The sequence below is a fragment of the Lutjanus erythropterus genome, chromosome 6 (assembly GCF_056507025.1).
Source record: "Lutjanus erythropterus isolate fLutEry1 chromosome 6, fLutEry1.hap2, whole genome shotgun sequence".
NCBI classification, from domain to species: domain Eukaryota; kingdom Metazoa; phylum Chordata; class Actinopteri; order Lutjaniformes; family Lutjanidae; genus Lutjanus; species Lutjanus erythropterus.
The window spans coordinates 7,498,611-7,523,841 of NC_139322.1; the positions used below are offsets into that span (position 1 = coordinate 7,498,611).

At 40.6% G+C, this 25,231-nt stretch overlaps 1 protein-coding gene across 1 annotated transcript; it reads right to left on the reverse strand.

Moving 5' to 3' along the window:
* Nucleotides 1-6,059: 6,059 nt before the first annotated feature.
* On the reverse strand, nucleotides 6,060-24,951 carry tamalin (trafficking regulator and scaffold protein tamalin). Its single transcript, XM_084720398.1, has 8 exons — nucleotides 24,587-24,951; nucleotides 20,709-20,761; nucleotides 17,749-17,803; nucleotides 13,831-13,933; nucleotides 11,333-11,426; nucleotides 8,453-8,519; nucleotides 7,517-7,583; nucleotides 6,060-6,979 (listed from the first exon to the last, which is right to left on the reverse strand). Exons 1-8 carry the CDS (start codon nucleotides 24,782-24,784, stop codon nucleotides 6,492-6,494), a joined length of 1,125 nt encoding a protein of 374 aa, XP_084576524.1. The 5' UTR covers nucleotides 24,785-24,951; the 3' UTR covers nucleotides 6,060-6,491.
* Nucleotides 24,952-25,231: the final 280 nt, after the last annotated feature.

Here is a 25,231-nt window from a genome sequence, read left to right on the forward strand (position 1 = left end):
ATTGGTGATTGATTTCTATGGAAGCACATTTCTGCCAATTCATGAAAAAATTATTCAAGTAATTATACTGAGGAACTTTCCCAAAATAATGAGTTAGTATCTTAAATACGAACTACATTAGTATCTTATTGACTTATTTTCTCAAAAAATAACTCTGTATCTGAAAATCATTACTTAGTTTCTCAAAATAATGTCTTATTATCTTAATATATTGCCTTATTATCCTAAAACAATGCCTTATTATCCCAAAATAATGTCTTATTATCTCGAACTAATGCCTTATTATCCCAATGTATTGCCTTACTATCCCAAAATAATGCATTATTATCCCCAAATCATGCCTTATTATCTCAAAATAATGCCTTATTATCCCAACATAATGCCTTATTATCTCAAAATAATGCCATATTATCTCAAAATAATGTCTTATTATGCCAACGTAATGCCTTATTATCTCAAAATAATAAGAAAAAAAAAAAAGTTTAGTATCTCAACATACTGGCTTAGTGTCTCGATAAGTCATTATTTGAGAAAGTTTATCATTATAATGAGTTAGAGGATTTTTTATTACATTGGTAGAACTGGGCTTCCGTATAAAATAGACAAAACTTTGGCTGAAAACTGTGACCACATCACTCACAATAAGAAAATGAGAAAAAAAAGTTTTCAGCTTTCATATGCAAGCTGCTATTTTTTATATCTTAATGAACCCTAATAATCAAGCACCACTGCACACTGAAATGTGTTTTTGGTCAAAGACCCATGCAGCTCCTGGAAAACATTTTATGGACTGTGTCTAGGGGGGTTGATAAAATACAAAGCAGAAGCTCTGACTGTACAACTGAGCTGAGCTGTCCTTTTAACAGACTGTTGGATGGAAATTATGAGCAGTGGCTTCAGGAAAGAGGCTGTTAAAGCCACAAAGAGACAATATAACCTTTGAGGTATCAGCTCACTGCTGCTGCTGCTGCTGCTGCTGCTGAGAAACCAAATGCAGAATCTTTATCTCAGATGCAGATTACAAAGAGCGTTTTTCAATTTGCATTTATTCAAGTGTTCAGATACTGTACTTGTTGAGTGTGATCATCCGCTCTGGGCAGTTTGGTTTCATTTTGTTGGCCAGTCACCAACTATTTTATGGAAATTTTTACAGGTAAAGGATAGTTTTTACATACAACTTTTGACCCTGAACTCTTCTTAAATCCACACCTGTCGTCTCTCAAGGCAGGTGTCCAGTCTACTGAGGCACTTGCTTATTTTATTGCACATAACTTGTTCCCTCACACATACAAAAGACAAACATGGAGATAATCACATGCATGTGATGCTGACTTCTTTTTTTTTTTAACACTGCAGTCGGCTGTATTCTCTTATCTTTATAGTGGATTTCCGGCACATTTGTCAGCCACATCCTGTGCCTTGACAGCCCACTCGAGCTGCTATCCGTCTATCAGACACAAGAGACACGACTCCAAAATGCCACACGGGCCACCCACGCTTTGTGACATCAAAAGCTCCCCCCTTTTGAGTGATATTTCAGCTTCAAACAGGTTCACGTTAGCGTGAGACTAAAAATTTGTGGTTTTGTCTGGTGTCTTTTTTTGTACTTGCATCTGTAAAAAAAAAAAATGCTGCAAGTGTTGAGCAGAAACATCCAACCGCTTCCTTATTTTTAACCAACAGGAACATCTGCACTGAGATCCATTAATTTGACCAGAGGCACTAACGGCCCATCAGAAGCCGTGACGCACGCCACGGTTGAGAAATAGCTCTCTGGTCTGAGCTGTTTCACCACAGAGGCTCAACTTTGTCCTACAGGCTCTTCTCCTTCCTCTTCTCAAAGCTCATTTCTCATCACTGATAGGTGGTAACAGGATTGGACAATAGCTGTGTCCTCACACTTGTGGTAGAAAGTTTATTTTTGGCGTCACTGGACAAAAAAAAATACATAATAACCTTTCAGAATATTGTAATTCAAGCGCTCTGACAGAAAATTAGACTTAACATCCTATTGGTTCTGTTTTCAGGCTTTAGAAAATCTACCCTGTGACAGGTAACTTTGGCCAATAACAGGTCTTATAAGAGGGAGGGCAATCCTACTATCTGTTCTACAAATACAGATGCACGTCAGGCTCCCAAGAATAGCACTGGGCTTTGAAGCCAATTTAACATAGTGGCCCAAACTGTGTAATAAGAACATCACGTGATGCACTGTGGCCCAAAAGGACCTTTCCCTTAAGCTTACATTGTGAAAGAGGTGGTTGTAAAACTAAGCGTCACAGCTATGATCAGTTTAGTCCGATAACATTTAGTCTAGAAGACTAGCCTAGAAATTTAGAAGAGCCGCATGATTAAAATCATTTTATCCACATTGAAGTTACAATGGGTGTCTCTAATGTGTTTCCTCTGTGTGCCGCACACAACGTAGAAGCATGTGTGGAAGGTCTGACAGTGAAGTCGGCATCATGCATCATGGAGGAGCAGGAATCAAGGGAGGAACGCATCCAACGCTGTATCCGGTCCTGTCTTGATACACGGTGCACGTCCCTTCGGACGCTGAAAGCTGATTCAATGACAGAAAATCCTGCAGAAAGTCCTGCAACTTGTGACAAATTTCCAATACCTCCTGGCGTACAACAGTGTAGGTTATCAACAAATTGCAAAAAGGTATGATGACAAACAATTGGGAATGAATTTTGAGAGGGAACAGTGGTGTATGTTTGGTGTACTGGCCTCTCATTCCTTAGCGAGGCTCTTGCGGTGCAGCACAGAGATGTTTTGCAGAGAAACCTGCCTGCTGTTCAAGCTTTTAGGTTTGGTGGGAGGAACTTAACAAAGTGATAAAGGCTAGCAAAACACTAGCCAACTAGCTGGCTAAAAATTTATGTAGTTTAGCATTTGTTAGCTAGCGGTTTGCTAACATTAGCTAACTTTGTAGATCACCCAGCACCATCTTTAACCATTTTCAAAATTTAACACAGATGAGCCGAGCAGGTAGCATATTTAAGTACAGGAAACAGGCCAATAGAAAGTCAACTGAGGGACCATGCTTGCTCAACTGTCTTTGGAGCAGAGGCTGAAAGGGGGTGGGGCTAAGGAAGGTTCAATTGTTCCCTACTGTAGCTTTAAGACTGAATATTCAATGATCAACTTGAAACAATGTCTGATTCTTTCCACACATTTGACTATCATATTGAAAGTATAGTTTGCAGATTATTTTAATTAAGTGCACACGCTGTGCACAGAATTAGAATGAGAGTCCTCTGCTCACAGTTTTCTAATCTTGGATTTCCAAGTGGGCAAACCAGGCACAGGCCCAAAAGGGGTCGAGGTATGAAGGGGGCTCCTAAGCCAGAACATTTTAATAAAGGGGCATTTCTATTTGCAAAGGGTTCAACATAAATAACTCCACTTCTTTCTAACACCTCGTAGTAGTTTTTAGCCCCAAACAGTGTTGACTCAAGTGACAGACTTCAAGCAGCTTCCTCTGTGGCAACAAAAGACTCATACAACTTTTAAAAAATATATGCAGTAGTATGTTTTCACTAATGTCTAATCACCTTAAAATAAGAATCGTTGTGTTTTCGTTACCTTAGAATGAGCCATTTATATCTACAAAGGGAGCAGGTCCTCTTCCACGGAGGCTGCCATGTTTCTACAGTATCCCAGGAGAGACAAACCAAATACTTTCTAATACAGCTGCACAGTGCATACAGTGAGCCACATGCTGCTGCTCCTGCTACATGCACAAGAGGGGAGGCTTTTTATACATCTGTGCCCAGCAGCCCAATCTATCTTTGTTTTAGAGTCATGTTGGATGAGTTTCCATCAGTCTGCAGTGCAACAGTTCAGGGAACCCATCCAACACTATCAAAAACAGATCTCTTCATAAAAGACTGAGGGATTTTTTGTGTGTCTGTGTGTGTGTGTGTGTGTGTGTGTGTGTGTGTGTGTGTGTGTGTGTGTGTGTGTGTGGAGTTGGAAAATTGTGTTGGAAAAATCACATCCCGGTCACACCAGTCATGCCAAGTTTGGATTTGTCTAACAAGGCTGACTGTCATACTGTAGCAGATCTGGTCTGACCTGATGTAATAAAAAGGCAAAATATGACAAAGTAACCACAGTGCCTAAGATGTTTCGTTAATTTATATTTTCCTTTCCTTGAAAGGACCCGTGTGTATGATTTACGGGGGTTTATTGGCAGAACTTAGCAGAAAATGGAATATAATATTCAAAAGTATGTTTTTTTCATTGGTGCATTAGTGTTCAACCTTAGAATGAGCCATTTATATGTACAGAGGGTGCGGTTCCTCTTTCACAGAGGCCACCGTGTTGCACCGTCATGTTTTTACTGGAGCCCAGAATAGACAAACACTGGCTCTAGTGGATTCTCCTACAGGCAAAGAAAAAACAAAAATGTCAAACATCTGTTAATTGCAAGCTCTTGAATTTAATATTACTGCTTTTCTTGGTTTTGCATTATCATAAATCCAATATTTTGGGGTTTTGGACATGCATTTATTGATCAAATCTTTAAGTTTTCTGGTGTTTTATAGACAAAATGATAAATGAATTAGTTACTTTTATTTTGGAACAATATGCCTTTCATTGTCTAGATTATTTGCAGCCCTGATCTCCACTAAACGGCTGCAGGTTTGAACTTGAGACTTGATCAACTGTTTTTTTCCCTTTCTTTTTCTTGTATTGAGTGAGGAGTTTTTAGTTGCAGTGTCTTGTTTTCAGACACCAGACTCTCATTTTGTCGATTGTATGAAGAGTTTTGAGAACACGGGTCATTTTGGATCATGCATTTTCCATTTTCCAGTTGTGATTTTGGTGTCAACATTTCATCACATTGCAGGAAAAGTGCAACCCAGCCTTTCTCAACATAATAAGAGTTTTCATACATTTTGGGAACAATGCAGAGATGGCGAGTCTAATTTAAGAACTTAATTCGACTTAAAGTTGTGGAAAACACAGCACAAGAACCATCCACATGCAAAAGAAATTCACCACATGGTCTTTGAATCAACAGTGGTGTTTTAGCAGTAGGGTGACATCCAAACATTTGCAACTGTATTATTGACGAGCCACCACCCTACACTAACCTCCCACCGGGTTAATTACTGAGTACAAACTGCACCCTTCTTGTTTGGGGCTTCCGTCTCTGCTAAATGGCCCTTTCACACATTGTTTTTAGTGTACGCTCATCTTGAATCATTATCCCCTCGTTATTCATTCAGCCCATTCGCTCTAAACCTATGTTTCAAGCACCAGCAAGCTTGCATAACAATCCCTTATGTCAGCGTCCTTCCCCTCCTCCTTATTCTCCTTAACATGCTCACAAGAGCCAGAGGAGGGCAAGAAGAGGGCTCGGCTCGAACACATGGCCACATACCATCGCTCACCATCATCAACACTCCTGTGAATGAGCGGCGGAGGACAAAAGGGATCAACGCCGCAGAGCCAACGGAGAGAGTGACCACCATGACCTCATGGGTCAGCTGGGAGCCAGGAATGAAAAGACTCCAAGCAACCCCCGCCCAAACACACACACACACACACACACACACCCAGTGAGTTCTTGGACAACTGAAGCCACCATGGGAATATGGGGAGCGTGGAAGAAGAGGAATCAGCATTCGCCTGCAGGAGCTGAAAGAAAGCGGTTGTGTTTGGAATTCTGGGTCATGCCTTTCTCCGCACATTCCTCTCTTTTCTCCCAACAAAAAAAAAAATGTCATAGCCGATACAACAGCCTCCATTCTGGATACCTTGCACCACAAAAAGCCTCAAACCATGCAAAAGCACACAGTGACCTCCTAAACTCGTGTGATACACGGAAGATGAGTTGTGGAACTATAAAGACTTACTATATTTAAAAGCATCACATGGAGCAGGAGACATCTCCACTGGGGAAATTACAAACAGATTGTGTGTACACTCGAGGTCTGAGCACTAATTTAAGTTTGGCAGCTACACGTCCCACAAACAGTTGCGGCTTGGGGAACAAAACAGCTTTTCTTGCAAGTTCGGCACAAAATAATGAGCATGTAATCTGAAAATGCCACATTTTTTTATTTTTAGGAACCGTGACTCAGGCAAAAAATAAAATAAAACAGGATCAATCAGAATCATCTAAAGGAGATATCAAACTTACAAAATGTTCACAATCATAACGGGCCATTTATTCAGCTGTCAAAATAAAAGTCGGGCATGCAGTAAAAACTGTGAAATCCTTCATTCTGGACATAAAGCCGACACGTTAAAATAAATAAATAATTTAAAGAACAAAAAAAAATGGAAACAAAAGTTATGTACAGCTGTGAAACACTGAATGTTCGTTGGTCTTGCACAGGTGCAACTATAGAGCCATCACTTTGGTCTCAGTGTCTTTACTCTTTGGGGCTGCTTGTACTTTTTTCTTTGGCAGTTTAGTCAGACAGTCTCTGCTGCTTTAAGTCTCTGGGTCTGACAGCTCTGTCTGCAGCTCACAGTTTGCTCTCCTCCTCTTCCAGCGGCCGGTTCAAGCCCGGGATGAATTTGAGGAGGCGCCTGCGGAAGCTTTTCTGCTTGGGCTTCCTCTGCAGCGAGTTGAACCCTCCCTGCTTCTCCCCCGAGTTGGACGACGGCGACGACGAAGATCCCCTCACGTAGCTGCGCGTGCTGGCGCTGCGGGTCAGCTGCGTCTTGGCCGTGGTGAAGAACTCGCTGGCCGGTCGGAGGCGTTGCTGCCTCTGCGGCTCTTTCGATTTGTCGCCGCCGGTGTTGTCCGAGTCCACGCCGCCGTCCACCTGGTAGAGACAGGTCTGGTAGAGAGGGTCGTCCTCCGTGGCGGTGCTGAGGAAGCTGGCGCTGCTGCTGGTGCTGCCGGTGCAGCGGAGGGCTCTCTGAGCGGCGGGGCTCGGGGTGCCGAGGCTGCCGTACACGCCTGCTGACTCCAGTGACTCGTACACCGCAGCATCACTCATTACGATTCCTGCAGGAAAGAAGGGCAGAGTTAGGAGAGTGGACTAGAAGATTATATCACTGAACACAGAGGAAACTATTCAAACGTTTTTATTCATACAAAATTTATATTATCTGCTATGTATGGAAGTAATTTTCCTCCAAATCTGACGGAAATCTGAAAGTCACTACTATTCGAGAAGCATTCCTGAAATAATGAGTTAGTATCTCAAAATAATGTCTTATTATTCCCAAAGTAGTGACTTAATATCTCAAGATAATGACTCAGTATCATTGTTTCAGAAAGGTTCTCATTATTTTATATACAAAGTCATTATTTTGAGAAAGTTTCTCATTATAATGACTTAAAGGAACTTCTTTTTTTCAACTGGCAGAAATGGGCTTCCATATTTATAAATCATATTCCCTCCACGTCTTAAAAATGGATGATTGATGATTTATGTATGTATAAGCATGGAAGAGAGGGAGTGCTGACACTGGTTGATTATCTTGGTGAAATATACAAAATTAAATTAACAAGAAACATAAAACTGCACTGATGACCTACCATGAACGAGCCTCTGCTCCTGCACCATCAACGACCGATATTCATCCCATTTCTCATGAAGAGTTTGCTACAAAGAAAAACAAGAAATGATGTTAAACGTTTGTGACAAGAAAAACCACAACATACAGGCTGCAGAACAGCTCATGAAAAATCATCTTTAACTTTTGTTTACTCTCAAAAGGAAGAACATATATAACAACAACTTCACATATATAACTTTGCATATATCATCTGCGCTCACACTGCAGATGCACTGGACAAATAAATACTAAATTAATTGTTGCATCAAGGAGAATATTCTCAGAAATCTTGATGTATGTGTGAAACAGAAAAACTGTACTGACACATAGCAGAAGTTACAGGCTAAAACTGACAGGAAGGTGACATATTAGAGGGCATTCCCAAATACATCTAACTAATATGCAACTTATCAGTATCAGTCATGGTGGTTTAGGTCATACTTTATCAGTGTTTTTCTGTCCTTCCAATTGTAAATGAGCTCACAACGGTAACGTATTTAGCGAGAAATCAACATCTACCATCATTTTCATGTCGAGTGTGTTAAATGCAGCTGGTTTTGCAGCATGTTAATCTTAAAAACGCTGGATTAGTATCTCAGAAAGGGTCTGTGTCGCGGCTCTCACACACTCGCAGATTAGAGCGGGACAGCTGCTGTAATCTTTGGGGGGCTGAAATCGCGCTTCACAGGCCGCTTTTTAACAGCCAAGAGTCAAGAATGTCTGCAGCGATCAGCGCGGCCTGCTGCTGGAGGAACTGCTGATGCAACAGGTGGTGCTGCTGGAGAGACAGGTGTGGAGGGAGGGGGGGGGAGGTGCTGTCTATATGTAGCATGTAGCGTAATGTGTGTGTATGTGTGTGCGTGGGTGGGTGGGTTAGGCTGGGACACAGGCTGACTCACTGCTGAGAAAGACTCACCTTCAGGTACTGCAGCCGGGCCTCCAGCTCCGCTTTTCGGATTGAGTCACTGTAAACCGTCTCCAGCCTGTGAGCACAAAACCAGAAGGCAGCAGAATTAATAAGCGTAACAGGAAGCGCTTATAAAAACTACAAGAGCGGTTTGAAAAACAAGTTCAACCATATGAAAGGCCCTTTTCATGAGACGGTGGCGGGAAGGGGTCTGGTGTCAAACGGTTTACAAGAGTGGGGGGGGATAAGGAACGTATACGCTTTCCACTCCACACACTTCAGTGTGGCAAATCCTTTGAATCACATGAGTCGGTGACCAACTTATGGAGCTCGTTTTCACTTTAACAGTTTATACAGACTGGAGTTGTAGGTATAATTTGATGATGTCAGTCTATAAAATCTGGCGCTGTGATGCGGTTCACCTCACTTCTTTACCAGCGGCTCTGGATGCTTACAGAGGGGGCCTCGCTAATTGTGCTTTTAATCTTTTACAAGTAGAGATGGAGGATGAGGAAGAGAGTGGTTCAGATGAAAGAAGTATAAAAAAAATAATATATTGATTATTTTAAACTTTGAGGCACATTTAATTGAAATTTTATCAAAACTGCAATAAGACTTTGAAATTATAATTACCTCTAATGTGGCAAATCGTATCGCAAGTGCAATATCAGTCAAAATTAGGGGTGGGAATCTTTGGGCACCTGCCGATTCGATTACGATTACGATTCAGGGGCTACGATTCGATTATAAATCGATTATTGATGCATCTTTATGTATATTGATGCACTTTTTCACAAACACATTTCTTTTTGTCTCACTGAATAAGCATTCGTCACTTGCAATTTTTAAAAACAGCGCATTTGTAATAAGAATTCATTTCGATTATATTTTATTAAACTATTGGAAATATGTGCAAACTGGAAAGTACCAACAGTAGCCACTAGTAGCCGCAGCAACAGCAGCCTGCCGTCTCCCCGACTCCTCCGTCGGGTGGAATCGAGTTACGGCTTCTCATGTTTGTTGTGTTGCCAAAGTATTTTATTTTAGCTCGACACAGCTTACATATAACGTGGCTCTTGTCCAGTTCGCTTCCGCCGTCGACGTTGTAGAAGCCGAAGTGTTTCCACACGGCTGCTTTTAAATTAGAAGGAGCTGTTCGGACCTCATGCCGAGGTGGCTGCCGGTCGGCCATGTTTGTTTTCCGCTGTGCGCGTGTCGCTCCAGGTGCGCGTCCCAAAGTGTCCCGGCGATGACGCGTACCGCGCTTCTTAGTTCCACATTATTTAGAAGCTTCTGTATCACTTTAATTAACAGATTTAAATAATCGAAATTTGGACGTTTGTGAATCGATTCAGATTCGTCCACGTCCGAATCGCGATGCATCTAAGAATCGGAAATTTCCCCCACCCCTAGTCAAAATAATCACAATTTGTGTGTCAGATGGTTGAAAAGCTACTAAAATCTCTTCCCACCACACTTCTCCAGCATCTGATTGGGGGTAGGAAGTGTATCCAACCATTTCTGAAACTGAAAACTTTTTCTGTCTATTTTTACGTAAACAGTCGAGTGCAACGCTATGGCCCCTTTCACACATGCAACTCTGCACTTATCTTTACATTACCCAGAGCTGTGTGAATGCAAATGTCTGCATCAGTTGCCCCAGTTTTAGCTCCCTACAGTCCAAAGTCGGTGTGTGAGCACATGTGAAAAGAGCAGGTCACTGTCCAGAGTGAACAAGTGGGCGTGTTGATGACATTTCACGGTGTGCAGGTGCTTCGTGCTTTTTCTGCTTGCCTGTCTTTTACTTTCTCCCCTTTCATTGTTTCTTTTTCATGCTGACTATGTTACGTCATGTTTTAATGCCTTTCTTAGTCATCTCTGATGTGAAAACATCTGATTACAGTTAGAGAAAGCAAAAGTGTGCATCCATGCCAAGCATTCCTCCTGACAGGAGACAGACTGGAGTCACGCTACCACCCTTCTCCGCTTCCATCACACTTAGGTAACTTTTAGACTGTTTGCATTGATAGGCACAAAAACAGTCATCATTACAGATGATGATGCACGTTCTTCAGGTGCAAACCCTCGCCATATATTTCCTAACATGTGAGAACACGTCTGACCCAGACAATCTCCTGTTGTGTGCTACATGTGTCATGTCCGGATGGATTATTCGGAGATCATACATTAAAACAGCTCATGAGTGTGTTCCAGGAGAGACGGTCTGAAAATATGCATCGTTATTTAAACACCGCGTCTGTGATGGTCGGACAACACATCGTACCAACCAGTTCGCTCCAAACACAAGCCGACTCTTAGTCTATGAAATGCTAGTAAATTTAGCGAAATGCAGATATCAATTCTCCAGTCTGAGATAAGATCTTCCAATTGCAATTCCAACAGCCCAAAACACAAATACATGCTAATGACATAAGATAAAGAAAAGCAGTAAGCCCTCACACTTTTGCGAAGTTCATAATATAAACCAGTGATTCACAACTTTTTCTGTGATTCTCACATTTGGAAATTGAAATAATTCCTTCTCCTGTAAACTTGATTATTTTTTTTTTTATTGACCATTAATAGATTTTGGGAAACTTTTAACACAAACTTGAGTCAGTGCTACACTGTTAGACTGATGCATCTGCTCCATGAGCATCATCTGTTTTTCTTTTATTTCCTGTTAAGATAAAAACGTGAGCTCTGATATTCATCTTGGCGTGACAACACTCTCAATCACTGATCATGCAATTATCAAAATTGCTTTCACATTTCCTGTCAAACTGACTTATTATTTCAGCACCAGAATAAACTGAGAAGATGAACTGACACATTTTTATTTAAATTATGTTTCTATAAACATTCACAGCTTTCTGTGTGTCTGTGTACCTTATTGTGTTGCCGCAGGCCCTGATGAGCTGAACGATCTCCTTGTGCCGAAATCCCTCCACGGTGGCCTCGTTCACACTTGCGATGGTGTCCCCTGCACACACACACACACACACACACACAGAGAAACAACGTGTGTTAACCAGCAGCCATCAGGTCAGGATGCACTTAAATCCACTGTGGCTTCAATTATAGGCGCGTTTGATTCTAAATGAAACCTCGACACATGTGCAACGCAAATGTGGAACGCCGTGTGTGCTTGTGCAGTCGTGGCAAACTGAACTGCAGTCACCTCACTCGAAACATGTTAAAGCCACACATTTATTTATCAGTGAGAGTCACAGCGTTCGGTTTCAGCCTCTGCAGTAATTAGATGTGGTGCGAACTCTCATGCGTGACAGCGGCCTTTGTGAGGTTTCAGCACAAAGCCTGTTTTCCTCTTTCAAAAACCACCGCCTAATCTCCTTCATGCGATGAAGTCATTGTGTTCGCAGTGAGACGCTGGGAACAATAGAGCGAGCATGCAAGGAATGTAGGAAGTGAAACTGAGGTGACAGTCGCAGGTCGGTTGGATGAACGAAGGAGGCGGCCGCTGCGACAGCAGAGCATCAGCTCCTTGTGACTGAGCGGTCACGAGTTTGAAAACCAGAGACAATTTAGAGAAGCAAGTGAACAGCTGCTGCAGTGCTCTTTAGCACAGAGGTGCTTCCTCTCACCTCAGCCTGACAAATGTTTTCTTCACTTCAATAGAGATGGAACAATTGCAAATTTCACGGCTAATTCCTATTTCCATTTATCCATTTCTTTTTCTATAGTTGACAAGAAAAGTTTAAGGAGCAATATGTGACGACTGTGCGTGAAGAAATGAGTACTGCAGTCCAAATAGGAAGTTGGAGCCACAGACTGTATATTAAATAGGTTGAAATCCTATTTAATAAATGATCTATGGTTGAAGCGAGTGGTTTCCTCACGCCGCCTCCTCTCCAGACTCAGGCAAGCTTAGGTTAAGTGACTGCCTGTCTCACTGCCTGCCAAACTCCATTAACATTTTTCTCAATTTAACCGTTACAAACATTTATGCCTTCTACAAGATTATTAATGATTTCGTACGACTCATAAACAGACACTAACTCATTCTGCAAGCATTCAGAATTAATTTAAACTCTAATTAATGTGAAAAGGGGAAAACAAAAACAGTTTTACAGCCCAGAACAGAAATTTTAATGGAGAACAGAACACAATAGCTGTAGTGTTGTAGTCAGAAAAGCAAGCATTGCTTGATGACATATTGTGGTCATTTTATGATTTATCATAGTAAATATATCACAGATTTCCCCTTTAAATAACATTTACATTTTCTCCAAAAGGGCTCCAGGTTATTGGACAGAGCTTCTTTGTGCAAATAAAATCCATCTGGAAATGAACTGCAGTTTATCCCACTTTATCTCGACCATGTCCTTGAACAAATTGTATGATGAGGATTGGGTTTTTTTTTTTATCCTCTATAACGAATTTGACCCCCAACAGAATTAGCCAGATCAAGAACAGAAAGTTAGAAACAAAGCTTGATGAATCACATGTGAATATTTTTTTTTTTATTGCTGTTTTTGAACCTTTTGGATAGTTTCTAGTAATTTTTGGTGCTGTGTGTTTGAGGGTTTTGTGTTTTCCCGTTTTATTTTCTGCTCTTAATTTTGAGCTTATGTTTCCTTTCATTGTCTTATTGATACTGTGGGATTTTAAATTGTTGTCTTTTTATTGTCAGGAAGACTCGTGAAGTACTTTGTGGGAGCTAATGGAGACCAAAAATTAGGAATACAGAATAAAAATCTATATAACAACACACCTAATGTCCTTTATTTACATCAGTTTCCCCATTATCTTTAAAGTTCACCAGATTACAGGACCTTGGCCTGTTTTTCTTTTTTACACTCTAGAAAAGTGTGTCAATTTGAGCAGCACAGAATCAGACAAACCTGACACAGACCGTGGCCGATCAAGCTGAAAACTGTCCGATTTCTGGTTCCCGGCCAATTGATCTTAACACTTCACAGAAGTGCACGTGCCGGTTTATTAACACACTCTTTCTGTCTTTGAGGAATTCCTTTTAAAAGCACCCAAAAGGAAACGAGCCATGTTTGCCAAATAAAAATAACACTTCCTTCCAAAACTGCCATTTGAGAGGTCGTCTTTGCTTTGCTCTCTCTGGCACGTTGGTGAGAGGAGCTGGCAAATATGTGCTGGCTCAAATAGCTGCTCACTTAGTTGTTTGTTGACTGGAAAATGAGCAGGCACACAGTCATATTTGTACTTCCCTTAGCAGCCGGCTGAAACACACGAGTGCTTTTGTTGACGTTCGGCACACGAATGTCAGCTGGCAAACACAAAAGAGGACGAGCTGAACCAAAATCTCCTGACACGCTCACTTCCCCTCATGTCTGTTACAAGTGTTTTCCAGGTTATTTCGGGCTTGGATGAAAATACAAACGGAAACTCACCGACTTTAAGTCCTGCTTGCTGAGCCGGGCTGTCGTCGTGCACCTTGCACACAAACGTGCACATCTCCACAGAGTTGTTGTCCTGATGGTGCAGGCCGTAAGTCTGAAAGAGACAACAATCGCACTGAACAATGGAATCTGAGAAAGCTTTAGAAATACTTCCTCAGAGTTGTGATGTATAGGAATTGTTTTTACACAATGTGATTGATGTCAGCAGTTTTGACATCGTGCAGCCAGACGATGCAACACTGATAAACCGCTGAATGAAGCCATGGAGGAAAGCAGATTGTATCACTGAGCTTGCAGAGATGTGGCGCAAACATGCAAAGTAGCAGTTTTTTTCTCTTGTCTGATTAAACAAAAAACCACTAGAAGACTTTGTCAACATCCAACATTAAAGGAGAGGTTCGCACTTTTGTCAAAATCATCTTAAAACGGCACCGACATGCCCATATGAGCGTTGAAAGGGTTACTGTTCCTCCTGTCCATGTTTTCTTTATAATCTGTGCTAAAATATTCTCCAAAGTTGCATAAATGACTTGGAGGTTCAGCTGAAAATAATTTGAGGTTAAGTCAAAAGGATATCTTTCTAAAGTTACAGTCTCTTCAGAACAAAATCTTTGTGTTTCTGTCCTTTCGCTGCACCCCAAGCAGGAAAACACCATCCATGGGAGCAGTTTCATACCAAAAAACCCTCCTAATTTGTCGAACTCGTTGGAATGTGCGTGTTTGCAGAGAAAAGAGCTGCACTGAAATCACTTCGAGATCACTCTGTGGCCGGTATGGACCAGACAGACTGATGTAAAAAGTTTTCAGTGAGTTTTCCATAACAAATGTGTCACAATAAAAGCCTTGTTAATAAATGAAAGAAACGCTAGAGGGCTTTTAATTTTAAATGAATCAAACGGAAGTGGATCAAAACAAGGCTGTGAACTTATTTACGATACTGACTGTACTGACAAACTTTAGCTAGCTGGCCGCCTCGCTAACAGTGCCGTCAAAAATACAGATTTATCGATACATATGGATTCTGAATATCTGAAACGCTTTCGATACTCATGTTCTGCAGGATCGATACACAGGCACCAGCTGCACTTTCTTGCTCTCTCTTCTCTCTGATTGATTAAAACTGAAACATGTCTTTTCTGTATGGTGATTTACCTTAAAAAATGTACTTGTATTGACAGTTTTTCTCACAGTGACAGATAACTCATTTAATGAAGACATGTCAGTACTGTTTTCAGATAGACTTTCAAAACTTTACAACCCTGCTGCTCCCTTAAAACTCAGTATATGACCACCACCTTATTATGTAACAAATATTTTGTTGTCTTGGCAACTGTTTTTGTTACTTCCACATGCATTTGCATGCTCTTCCCCAATTCAGTCACCGCGGCCTCTGTGCTGAACGTCACTGCAGGCAAGAGATAGACTTCCTCTTGCTGTCACACATCTATCAGTCAGTCGACACGCTGCTGCCGCTGCTGAGGGAGGATGAAACTCAGGGACTTTCTCAACAAACAGGTTGAGAGACTAAACACAAAATGACGACACTATCTCATCAACTACAGCTCAGGTTATCAAGTTCCCCATCTGTTACCGTAAAGTGTAGGGTAATCACAGTACCAGAATTTTAAATTTTATACAAAACGACAGGGTCGCACCAATAAAGATTAATTTAATCTAAGTTCTACTCAAGAGTTTAGTGACTGTTAACGTTCGTATTCCTTAGAGTTAAATAAAGTTAAATAAAATGTCAGACTGTTTGCTTGCTGGATAAAAAGTTAGCCTGCTCATGATGACTTGGCAGAGAAGCTCATATTTGTCATCATTTGAGAAAAACTTGTTTGCAAAATTATCAACTGGTGTGAAGGAAGGAAGAGACGCATCATAAAACCGCATGGGTTGAGTCTGTCACTTAACTTTATTCTCAATCCATCTCAAAAAGGCAGCCATTTTAAAAGTTAGACCTCCTCGAGGAGGATCTTGGTCAAGTGTAAGTTTAAAGTTAACACCGGATTGCAGCTTAAATTGTATTTTTTTCTAACCTGAGGTTTAAATTTAATCTTTTCAAGACAGTTTAAAAGTTTGGTGCAACATTGATTGAAAGATGGATTAAAAATGAGTTCTAAGAGTCTAAAAAAACAATACTCGCTACCTATTTCAACACCATAGCAAAAGGAAAAAAGTCCAAGGCACTCGACCTGGATAATTTCTTTCTTTCTTTCTTTCTTTCTTTCTTTCTTTCTTTTTTTATTAACAACCTGCACAGAAAACGTTGCTGAGGACTGTTTGGTTTTGGTGCCGCAAGCCAAATTAAGACCGAACTGCTTGAGTGAGCACTTTTTTTTATGGCTATGATACTTTCGATGCCATAATAAACGGATTTTATTTTGTTTTAAATGTGGTATTGAAGAAGTATTGAAGTATGGATACTCTTAACAGCATTAGTCAAGTGTTCCTATTAAAACATGGATCCAACTTGGATGAGCGTCTCTTTTATGGAAATATGCACTGATTCAGATCTGCCTGTGTGTGTTTGCTGCTGGCTCACTGGGAGCTTCCTTCTCGGCGGCCTGAAAGATAAACACATAAAACCATGCAAATATCTCCGAGATGCAAATATCACATTTACATGCTGGATCCTCCGCTCTACATCTGTATTAACATAACAGGCACTGAAGGAGAAAAACCAGCAGGAAACACAAGACTCCAGAACTCATCTGTCTCCGTCTGAGCTGACCGTCAAACTGACCCTCATGATCTCACTTCCTTCTGGCCACAGGCAGGCAGGAAGGGCGGGAACCTCCATCGAAACCGTAAATAGAACAAGATGTCTTTTCCTTCACTTCCAACTTCAACTTTGACTGGCCAACAAATATGCTCAACAGAAATACAAATGAAACACTTTTGTTTTTGCTGCCATTTTTCATGAGTTGAAGTAAAAGATCAAAGACTTTTTTTCTCTGTTTATTTCTCTTTTCACAAATTCGTTAAAGGCACAGTCAGTGGGATTTGTTCAAGCTGTTCGTAAACGCATCAGAAAGACAACTGACTGCTGAATCTAATTCCCAGGATGTCGAATACCAACGTTTTGGTTCGATAAAGCATCCCAAACACATCAAGATTATGGGAAAGTCAGAAAATAGGCAGCACAGCCACTCATGCTTGTTTGGTGATTAACATTTATTGTTGCTCTGCAGAGTCTCTAAGAGTTTAAGTTGGGCTCAAACTCAAAAATCTATTGCAGTAAGTTGCCTTGAAATTTTGAGTTGCTTCATCTTTTCTGTTTAATCAGCATCTCCAGGTGCCACACGTGTCAGGTGGATTTAAACTAACATGGATTTTTAACAAATCTGTGAACAAAACCTGAGAGAAACAAACGTTTTGTAAGCTCAGTAAGAAATCTTCAACTCGTGAAAAAATTCGACATTTAACCATTTCGAAAAACTATTTAAAGAATGAGGTCTGCACAACAGAGCCGACATTGTGAGGCAGCGCTTCAGGGCGGCATGAGAGATCAGAGATATTGAGGTCAAATGTGTGAAACGTCTGGCGGCTGAGCGGCTGAGAGAGGAGCAGGTATTACATGGAAAGCGTGTGAGCAAACCGCACAGCTTAAAATACACACTGGGAGAGTAAAAAAAAAAAAAAAAAAAACACCATCTCCTCTTCTCTCGAGTCATGAGACCAACATCAACGAGTTGTTTGACTGATGCGTGACCTTTCACCCCCCCCCCCCCCGCCGGCACAGGCAAACGTTGGGATTAAGAGATTTACAGGATAAGATGTTCATGTTTCAAGTATCATCGTCTGTTGACAGGGACGTGGCCCATCAGGGAAATCCTGTTAAATGGCCCTCGAGAGGTTAAAAGGTCCCCCCCCCCCTCCCTCATATATCGCCGTTAATCCTCTTACCTGGATCTCGAAACCAAACGTCTCCTCTTCCTTTTTCTCCAGAACCACCACCTTTCTGCAGAACAGAAACAGGATTTTTATTTCTAGAACATGAGCTGTATGATTAAGCAGTTCCAGACTCATCTATTTTGATGAATTGATCTTTTAAGTCAAGTAGAAATGCAAACATTTAATGGTTGTAGGCTGCTAGGAGAAATCCCTGCTTTTCTTGGTCTTACATTAAAAGTAGTGGTTTAATTGTAGAAATAAAGTGGTAGCAAAACCAATCAAGCAAAAATACCAATACGTCAGCTTCTAAAATGTGAAGATTTTCTCTTTTTCTGTTTTATATCATTGTAAATTGAATATTTTTTAATTTTGAACTGTTGGTTGGACAAAACTGGATATTTAAAGATGTCATGTCTGTCACTTTGACAGCTGGGATATTTTTCTGCAGCATTTTTTATAACTCGCCAGGTTATCTGATAGTGAAAGTAATAGTCAGTTGCAGGCCTGCTATCAGGGTTATCTACTCAGGGACGGCATGTTTTTTAACCTTCGTCTTATATTTTCAGTGTTGTTTATCTGTCTGCTTGCCTGTTTTTGTGTTTTAATGTCTGTCAGCAGGATTATGGAAAAACTACTGGTCCAGTTTTAATGAAACCTGGTGGAAGAGTGTAGCGTGGGCCAAAGAAGACCCTGTTAAACTTTGGAGCGGGTCTGAATCACAGGGGACCTTGGCGGAGGTCTGTACTCTCCAAGCGCCCGTCTAGTGATGTATGAAATCACCTTGAAAGACAATGTAAAACTTCACAATGTCAGAAAAACATTTCAAAAGAGCATTACACTCTTCTAACGATGTCAGACTAAAAAAAAAATCACTGGAGCAGAACCACAGATCCAACTTTTTTCACACATGCATTAGTGCTCCATAAGTCCTGTAAACAGACTTTAATGTGTAAAATCAGTGGACTTCCCCTTTAAAATTAATAAACATGTGATTTAACAGCGTATCTGTAAAAGTTCTGGTTAATGATAATAATGATATTTAAAGAGTCATTTACGAACCATCACTTTTAAATACAAAATCCAGAATCAAAGACCAGGATGAGGAGGTCAACGAGTGTTAGTGTCCAGCTCCGGTTCTTATCCTCCACGGTCGTCCTTATCTAAATTGCATAACGAGACATCTCTGCCAGCTGCACAGGACTCCTTCTGTGTCCAGCAGCATCTGGACGTCACAGCTCAAACGTACAGTACAACGGTCTGTTGGACTGAGGGACGTCAACACAGACAGCATCTCTCTCGTGCGGCAGGGGCAGCAAAAGACATGAAAATTCATGACAACCCTCAGGATTATCATGAATAACAATGGCGGCCATCATTACAGATTGGCATTTGAATGAGGGGCCTTTAACTCTGAGATGAAGCTGCGCACTTGTACTCGTTTTAGGAGGAAGATGTTGCGATGAAACAATGAGTGTAAAGATAAAAATACTGACTATGTTCTAAGTGTAAATGCCAGGAAGGTTTTCACAAATATCGATACTTTGATAACTTTTCGATACCACGTGTTTAAAGCCCTCTGTTAAAGGTGCAGGAAGCGATTCCGGAGAAAGATATTTGATTGCTGAGTGTCATCCCCAGGTCATCCAAAGATATTTGGCAGTGTTTTCGCTCCAGGAACTTTCTCCAGGGGTGAGGAACACTTGGAGGATATTGATGCGTTTCCACTGCAGGGACCAGGGTCTAAATTAAGTTGCGGGGACATTATTTTACCCCGCCTTAAGTCCCTGCTTGGGTGGAAGTACTTTCCAAAAGTACAGGAACGTTCGGGACGGGGCTTGCAACGCTTTACATTTCTGATTGGTCGAGTGCTTGCAGCATTATATTTCTGCCACCATTTTTTTTAAGAATCTGCAGCCGGAAACCAGGATTCGAACATCGACACATCAACACAGAGTTAGGTTTAAGAAACGGGCTGGGGTTTAGGAACAGGAAATAATTATGCCTGTTTGTCATTTTAATTGGCGTCATCTGTGGTGTACATTAGCCAGCAAAAATGACCAAAATGATGTAAAAACAGCTGTTGTTTTTTTTATATGTCAGCAGACTGATTTTCCTAATTTTCACAAGACTTTAAACTAGAGCAGGGACAAAAAAAACCTGCTGAATTCACATCACTAACTTCTATTAATTTTGGCCTGATATCTTATTTTATTTATTATTTTTGTAAAGCCTGATGAGCAGCAATTCAGCACTTTATTTCAAAAAAGTATTTTATTTAATATTTTTTGATGCAGTAATGATGCTGCAGGCACGTTGTTTTTTTTAAATATGACTCATGATATGAGGTCTCTAGAAGTGTGTGATTCAACCATTTCTATGGTCTACTCTTAAAAAAAAAAGCAAACAAAAATTGGAATAAAACATAATATCAAAAGGCAGGACTATTACTTAAGAATCACAATACATGTCCAGTCGGCACACAAGCAGCCCTACTTTAGACTGCGGTGGAAACTGAGGAAACATTTTGGGTCCTTGAAAAGTAGTTCCTGTGACTTCTTGGATCTTGGTACTTTATGCGGAAATGCTGCTTTTGACTACAACTATCTTACCGACCTGTGATTGGCCAAAGTCTCCCATTGCAGACAAGATTTTCTAAAGCCTGAAAACAGAGGCAAGAGGAGGAGCAGAAGTCCAGTTTCCTCTCAGACCACTTTAATTACATTATGATTAAAGGTTATTATGGATTTTTTTCCCCAATGATGCTAAAATAAACTGCCTACCACAGCTTTAATTATATATTTGATAGTATCAAAAGATTCAAAGCTATTAGAAAAATGCACTTTTTGTTGTGTTTTTCTTTTTGCTGTGATCGAAAGAGGTATCGAGTTTTTTTTATAGAAGTATTGCATCACAGTTTTACATTCTGTTATCGTGACATCAGTAAATGCTGGTGAATGATGAGGGGATTGTACCTCTGTGGTTCTGGTGACTGCGTCAGGGGTTTCCACTTCTGCAGGCCGCCACCCTGTAAGGAGAAAACGAAACAAATGGAGCGTGTAAAACACCTGAGTGAGGTCAATGCAAGAGTACTCACGAGGGTTTTCCCCCCCAACTCCTACATTTCCTGGACACACCTACTGCTGTACACATCAGTGCATCAACCGGTCCGATGAGTCTTGCAGCCGCACACGTGCTCCGCGCGGTGCGTTTGTATTTTTTAAGCCTCTGGGTCATTATGGCGGTATGAAAACACCAGCAGTGAAACCAGAAATGCGTGTCTGTCTGCTCTTTGTTTACTTCAAGCAGTAACAACATCAGAGGAGGACCTGGGAGCACCTAAATTTAGACTTCATTTTGCACCAAATCAGCCGCCTTCAGGCACTCAGACTGTTGACCCACCTGTAATTTTAGATCATTTAGGGCAGTTTGTTCAGATCCCAGCCTATTACAGAAACAAATAGGACACAGAGGGCCGGATTAAGCGCCACAATAAGTTCATTGAGTGAGAACCAGAGTCAACAGTAGGTCAGGACCCGGCCCTACCTGACTGTGTAAATAAGGAAGGCATCTGTCCAGAAGGCTCCACTAAATCACTTACAATCAACCCTCGTCTGTTCCAACTCAATCATGTTCAAATGCTGCGGCTATGAAAGGCCGCTTTGTGCTACAGTCTCTCCGGGTAGTAAAATGTTGCTTTCTTTATGTCCCAACACTTACAGAATTGTCCCGCTCGCGTCTCAATGAGTGCATTTATTCCCAAATACCCACAGAGAGGGACGGACTGACGGACGGACGGACGGACGGGGGCGGCTGCAGGATCTCAGAGCCTGTGTTTGCACAATGAACTGTTGTAGCCCTGCAGTCCAGCTCCTGCACACATGTATGTATAATGTATGTAAGTTTGTGTGGATGACTGTGCCTTTCTTTACAGTAAACTGTTGCAGGTCTGTTTTAAACCAACAGGGACGTGATCACCAACTATTCTGATTATCACTGAATCGTTTTGAGCAGTTTCTCAAGAAAAGATGTCCAAATTCTCCGTTTTCAGCTTCTTAAATGTGCATATTTAGTGGTTTCTTTACTCCTCTTTGACAGTAAACTGAATATATTTGGGTTGTGGACAAAATAAGACATTTGAGGACGTCATCTCGGGCTTTTGGAAACACCAATCAACATTTTTCACCCTTTTCTGATATTTCATGGACCGAACAACTAATAAATTCAGTTTTTTGAGTCATTTTTTCAGAAAAAATGTCCAACTTAACTGCTCAAATGTGAATATTTATTGGATTCTTAACTCTTCTATGACAGTAAACTAAAAAAAAGACATTTGAGGACGTCCCCTAAGGCTTTAGGAGACAGTGATCAACATTTTTCACCACTTTATGGACCAAACAACTAAGTAACTAACTAATTAATGGCTACCCTGACGGGACGTCCCCTTTTGTCACAAACCCAAAAGAAGTTACAGAATTTGATCAAATGAGCTTTATGATTGCAACCAACCAATTATTGTCAATGTCGACTATTTTCTTGATTGATCGATTAGTTTGTTGGTTGAAAATTTTGTGCATTTTCCTTAACCAATAGCTAACAATCGAATGCTAACAATCGATTAATCATTAATAATTTCTAAGATACAATACAGACAATTTTGTGTCATTTTAAGTTTATCTTACTTTAGTTTGAACAACTTGACAAAACACAGGCACACTTGCTGCGATCAATACAGTCTTAATCTGTTGAATTCTTAACAGTGATTAATGATTAATCACTACCATGCCACTTGTTTGGTCCATGAAATGTCACGAAATACAAATATGTTGATCAGTGTTTTCACAGCCCAATATGACGTCCTCAAATGTCTTGTTTTGTCCACAACACAAAGATTCTCAGTTCACGGTCAGAGAGAAGTAAAAAAACACAATTATTCACATTTAAAAAGCCAAAAAATTTTTTTATATTTTATATTCTATTTTTCTCTAAAAAGTAACTCAAACCCATTAACTGATTAGCAAAATAGTGGATGAGTTCAATAGTTGACGGCTAATCGATTAATCATTTCAGCTCTAATTTACAAGAAACACGACGGGCAGGAAAATGTGCCAATTGACCCACATGCCAGTATTATGCAACACTCGCTGAAGTTGATGTCATTCTACACCATCAGAGAAAGAAGCTGTCAGTCCTCAGGTCTGTTCTTCAAGTATTCACTCAACTGATCCTGGTAAACACTTTGTTATCAGGTTCAAACCATTTATTTGTTTATCTTAGATAAAGCTGACTTCACAGGGCTCTTATTTTGAAATAAAGGCAACATGTGGAGAGCAGAGAGTCAGAGCAATGCCTTCATAGAACTGAATAAATAGTGCTCAGTAGTTGTCAGACTGATATAAATAGTTTACCTCTGATTTAGGGGGAAAAAAATAGCCCAATTTTAGATTAATTATTTGTTTCAATACAACTTCAGTGTGTTTTTATTTTGAAATAAAGGCAGATACAGTGTAGAGTCAAAACAATGATCCCAAAGTTGAATCAATAGCAATTTGTGGTCAATCTCATGTAAATATTTTATCAGTAATTTCTAAAAATACTAGCTGTTTCAGTCTTTGCTTATGAAGAAAGTTAATTTCAGTGTTTAAACGACCAATTTCCCATCATATGATTAAAGTTTTATCACTTAATGATGGGAGGTTTGGTATTTCAACATGAGCCCTTCAACAACTACAGAACCTATGGCTGAATTCATAACTTTTTTCTCATATTTGTTTTGTTTTCTTGCATATTTTAGCACAGTGGTTTTCAAATTGGGGTCCGGGGACCAAAAGGGGTCTCCGAGTGGGTCGTAAAGGGTCCCCAGCAAGAGGAGGACGTTGGAACAAGAAGAGAAGGGTTGGCCATTTTTACTGATTTTAATTTATAATGATCCTTGTTTGATCACTGATTGACTGTGGAGACTTAAGGAAAAATCAACTGGAGGCTCATCATCTAATGTGCATGTATCATCATCACATGACAAAGTATAAGAACCCCTGTTTTATCACATATAGGTGCAGCTTTATTGTAAAAATAAACAATTATGATGCTTAAACCAGGAGCTTGTCGCCTCTAAAATCATAATTATGTCACCAGTTTCTGTCATCCCTCCAAGAAAAGGAATTAATTGTACCTGAAAATTATTTTTTTCCAGGTTTTGACTAATATTTACGTGACATATTTGGCATGTCCATGACCTGACACAGCAAAAGATCAGATTCAGAGTTTGGGTGGCCCACAGTTGCCCCTGGATGGGCTAATGTTGGCCTTCAGTGAGATGCCCTCTGCAGATACACTGCGAACATCCTCACAAACATTTACACATAAAAAAAAATCACCACATAAACTGACTACGTACAGATTTAAGTTGAGTGCATCTCACAGAACTTTTTTCACTTTTACATGAGGTAATATAGAGTTCATGGGTTTTCTAGATCACCCCCTCCTCTGGCAGGTGAAATGATCATAAAATTCAACAAAAAGGTGCTAATTCTGCTGAAAAAAACACAACTTAAAGCCAGAAGAGAAGAAGTAGGACAGGACATGATGAGTAAACAGCCTCTCTCTGCCTCTAGAGTGGAAAAACGTGATGTTAACCAAATTTAACTTTCTTGTGTAAACAAATAAAACTTAAAAAGTTAAAAACTCACATGTAGAACTTTATGAACGAAGTTCACCACTATTTTCTCAGGTTTGACAGAAAGTACTGGTAACTTCAGACTAAATGACCCCAATGAATGAGGACTCAACAGAGGAATAAAGTTTTTCACTGTTTATAAACTGATGAGACAAAGTTTTAAAGTTGTCTTGATACCTTTTTGAAGTTTCTGGGCAGAGTCCCTCCGGAATAAGCCAGGGTCTTGTAGTTGTAAACCTCGGAGTTGCTCGGTAAGTCCATAGTCCTGCAGCTGTCCGACTTGGACGAGGGGAAATAAATGTCGTTGTCTTGAGATGATGTGGGTCCACCGTCTGGCCCGCTGGAGTTCACCTTCTTCAGCCTCCTGAACGTCATGTCGGCCTCATAAACCAGGTGAAAAGTCGTCAGAAAAATCAAAGAGTTTAATAAACTTGTCCTGTTGTCGGGCAGAGAAAGATGCTGACGGAGCGGCGAGCCTCAGCGTGGAGGAGACAGACTGTAGTGTCACTTCACTTCACAGAGTCTCTCCTGAACAGGCTGCGGGGGCGGAGACTGTTGTGAAGGACACAAATGAGTGCCAATAGAGATGTTGACGTGCATCCTTTATGCTGCGTTCACGTACGCCTCGGACGTTTCTCTTGCACATATGGGAGGCTGTGCACGAGGTACTGTTTTTGTTTTGGGGCAGCAAAAAAAAAGTTGTATTTTATTTTAGAAATCAGTCAAAACAATGTTGGGGGAAACTACTTAGAACTTTGCTAACTTTGCTGGAAGAAACTGAACTACAGCAAAGTTAACCTATAGAGAAATCTAGTTTGGTTA

Excerpts from the sequence above, each read along its gene's own strand:
- tamalin (XM_084720398.1), bottom strand. The coding sequence starts at position 24,784 with ATGACGTTCAGGAGGCTGAAGAAGGTGAACTCCAGCGGGCCAGACGGT. Across the intron at positions 17,804-20,708 it reads CAGTCACCAGAACCACAGAG|AAAGGTGGTGGTTCTGGAGA; the intron begins GTACAATCCCCT and ends TCTGTTCTGCAG. Across the intron at positions 11,427-13,830 it reads GCAAGCAGGACTTAAAGTCG|GGGACACCATCGCAAGTGTG; the intron begins GTGAGTTTCCGT and ends GTGTGTGTGCAG.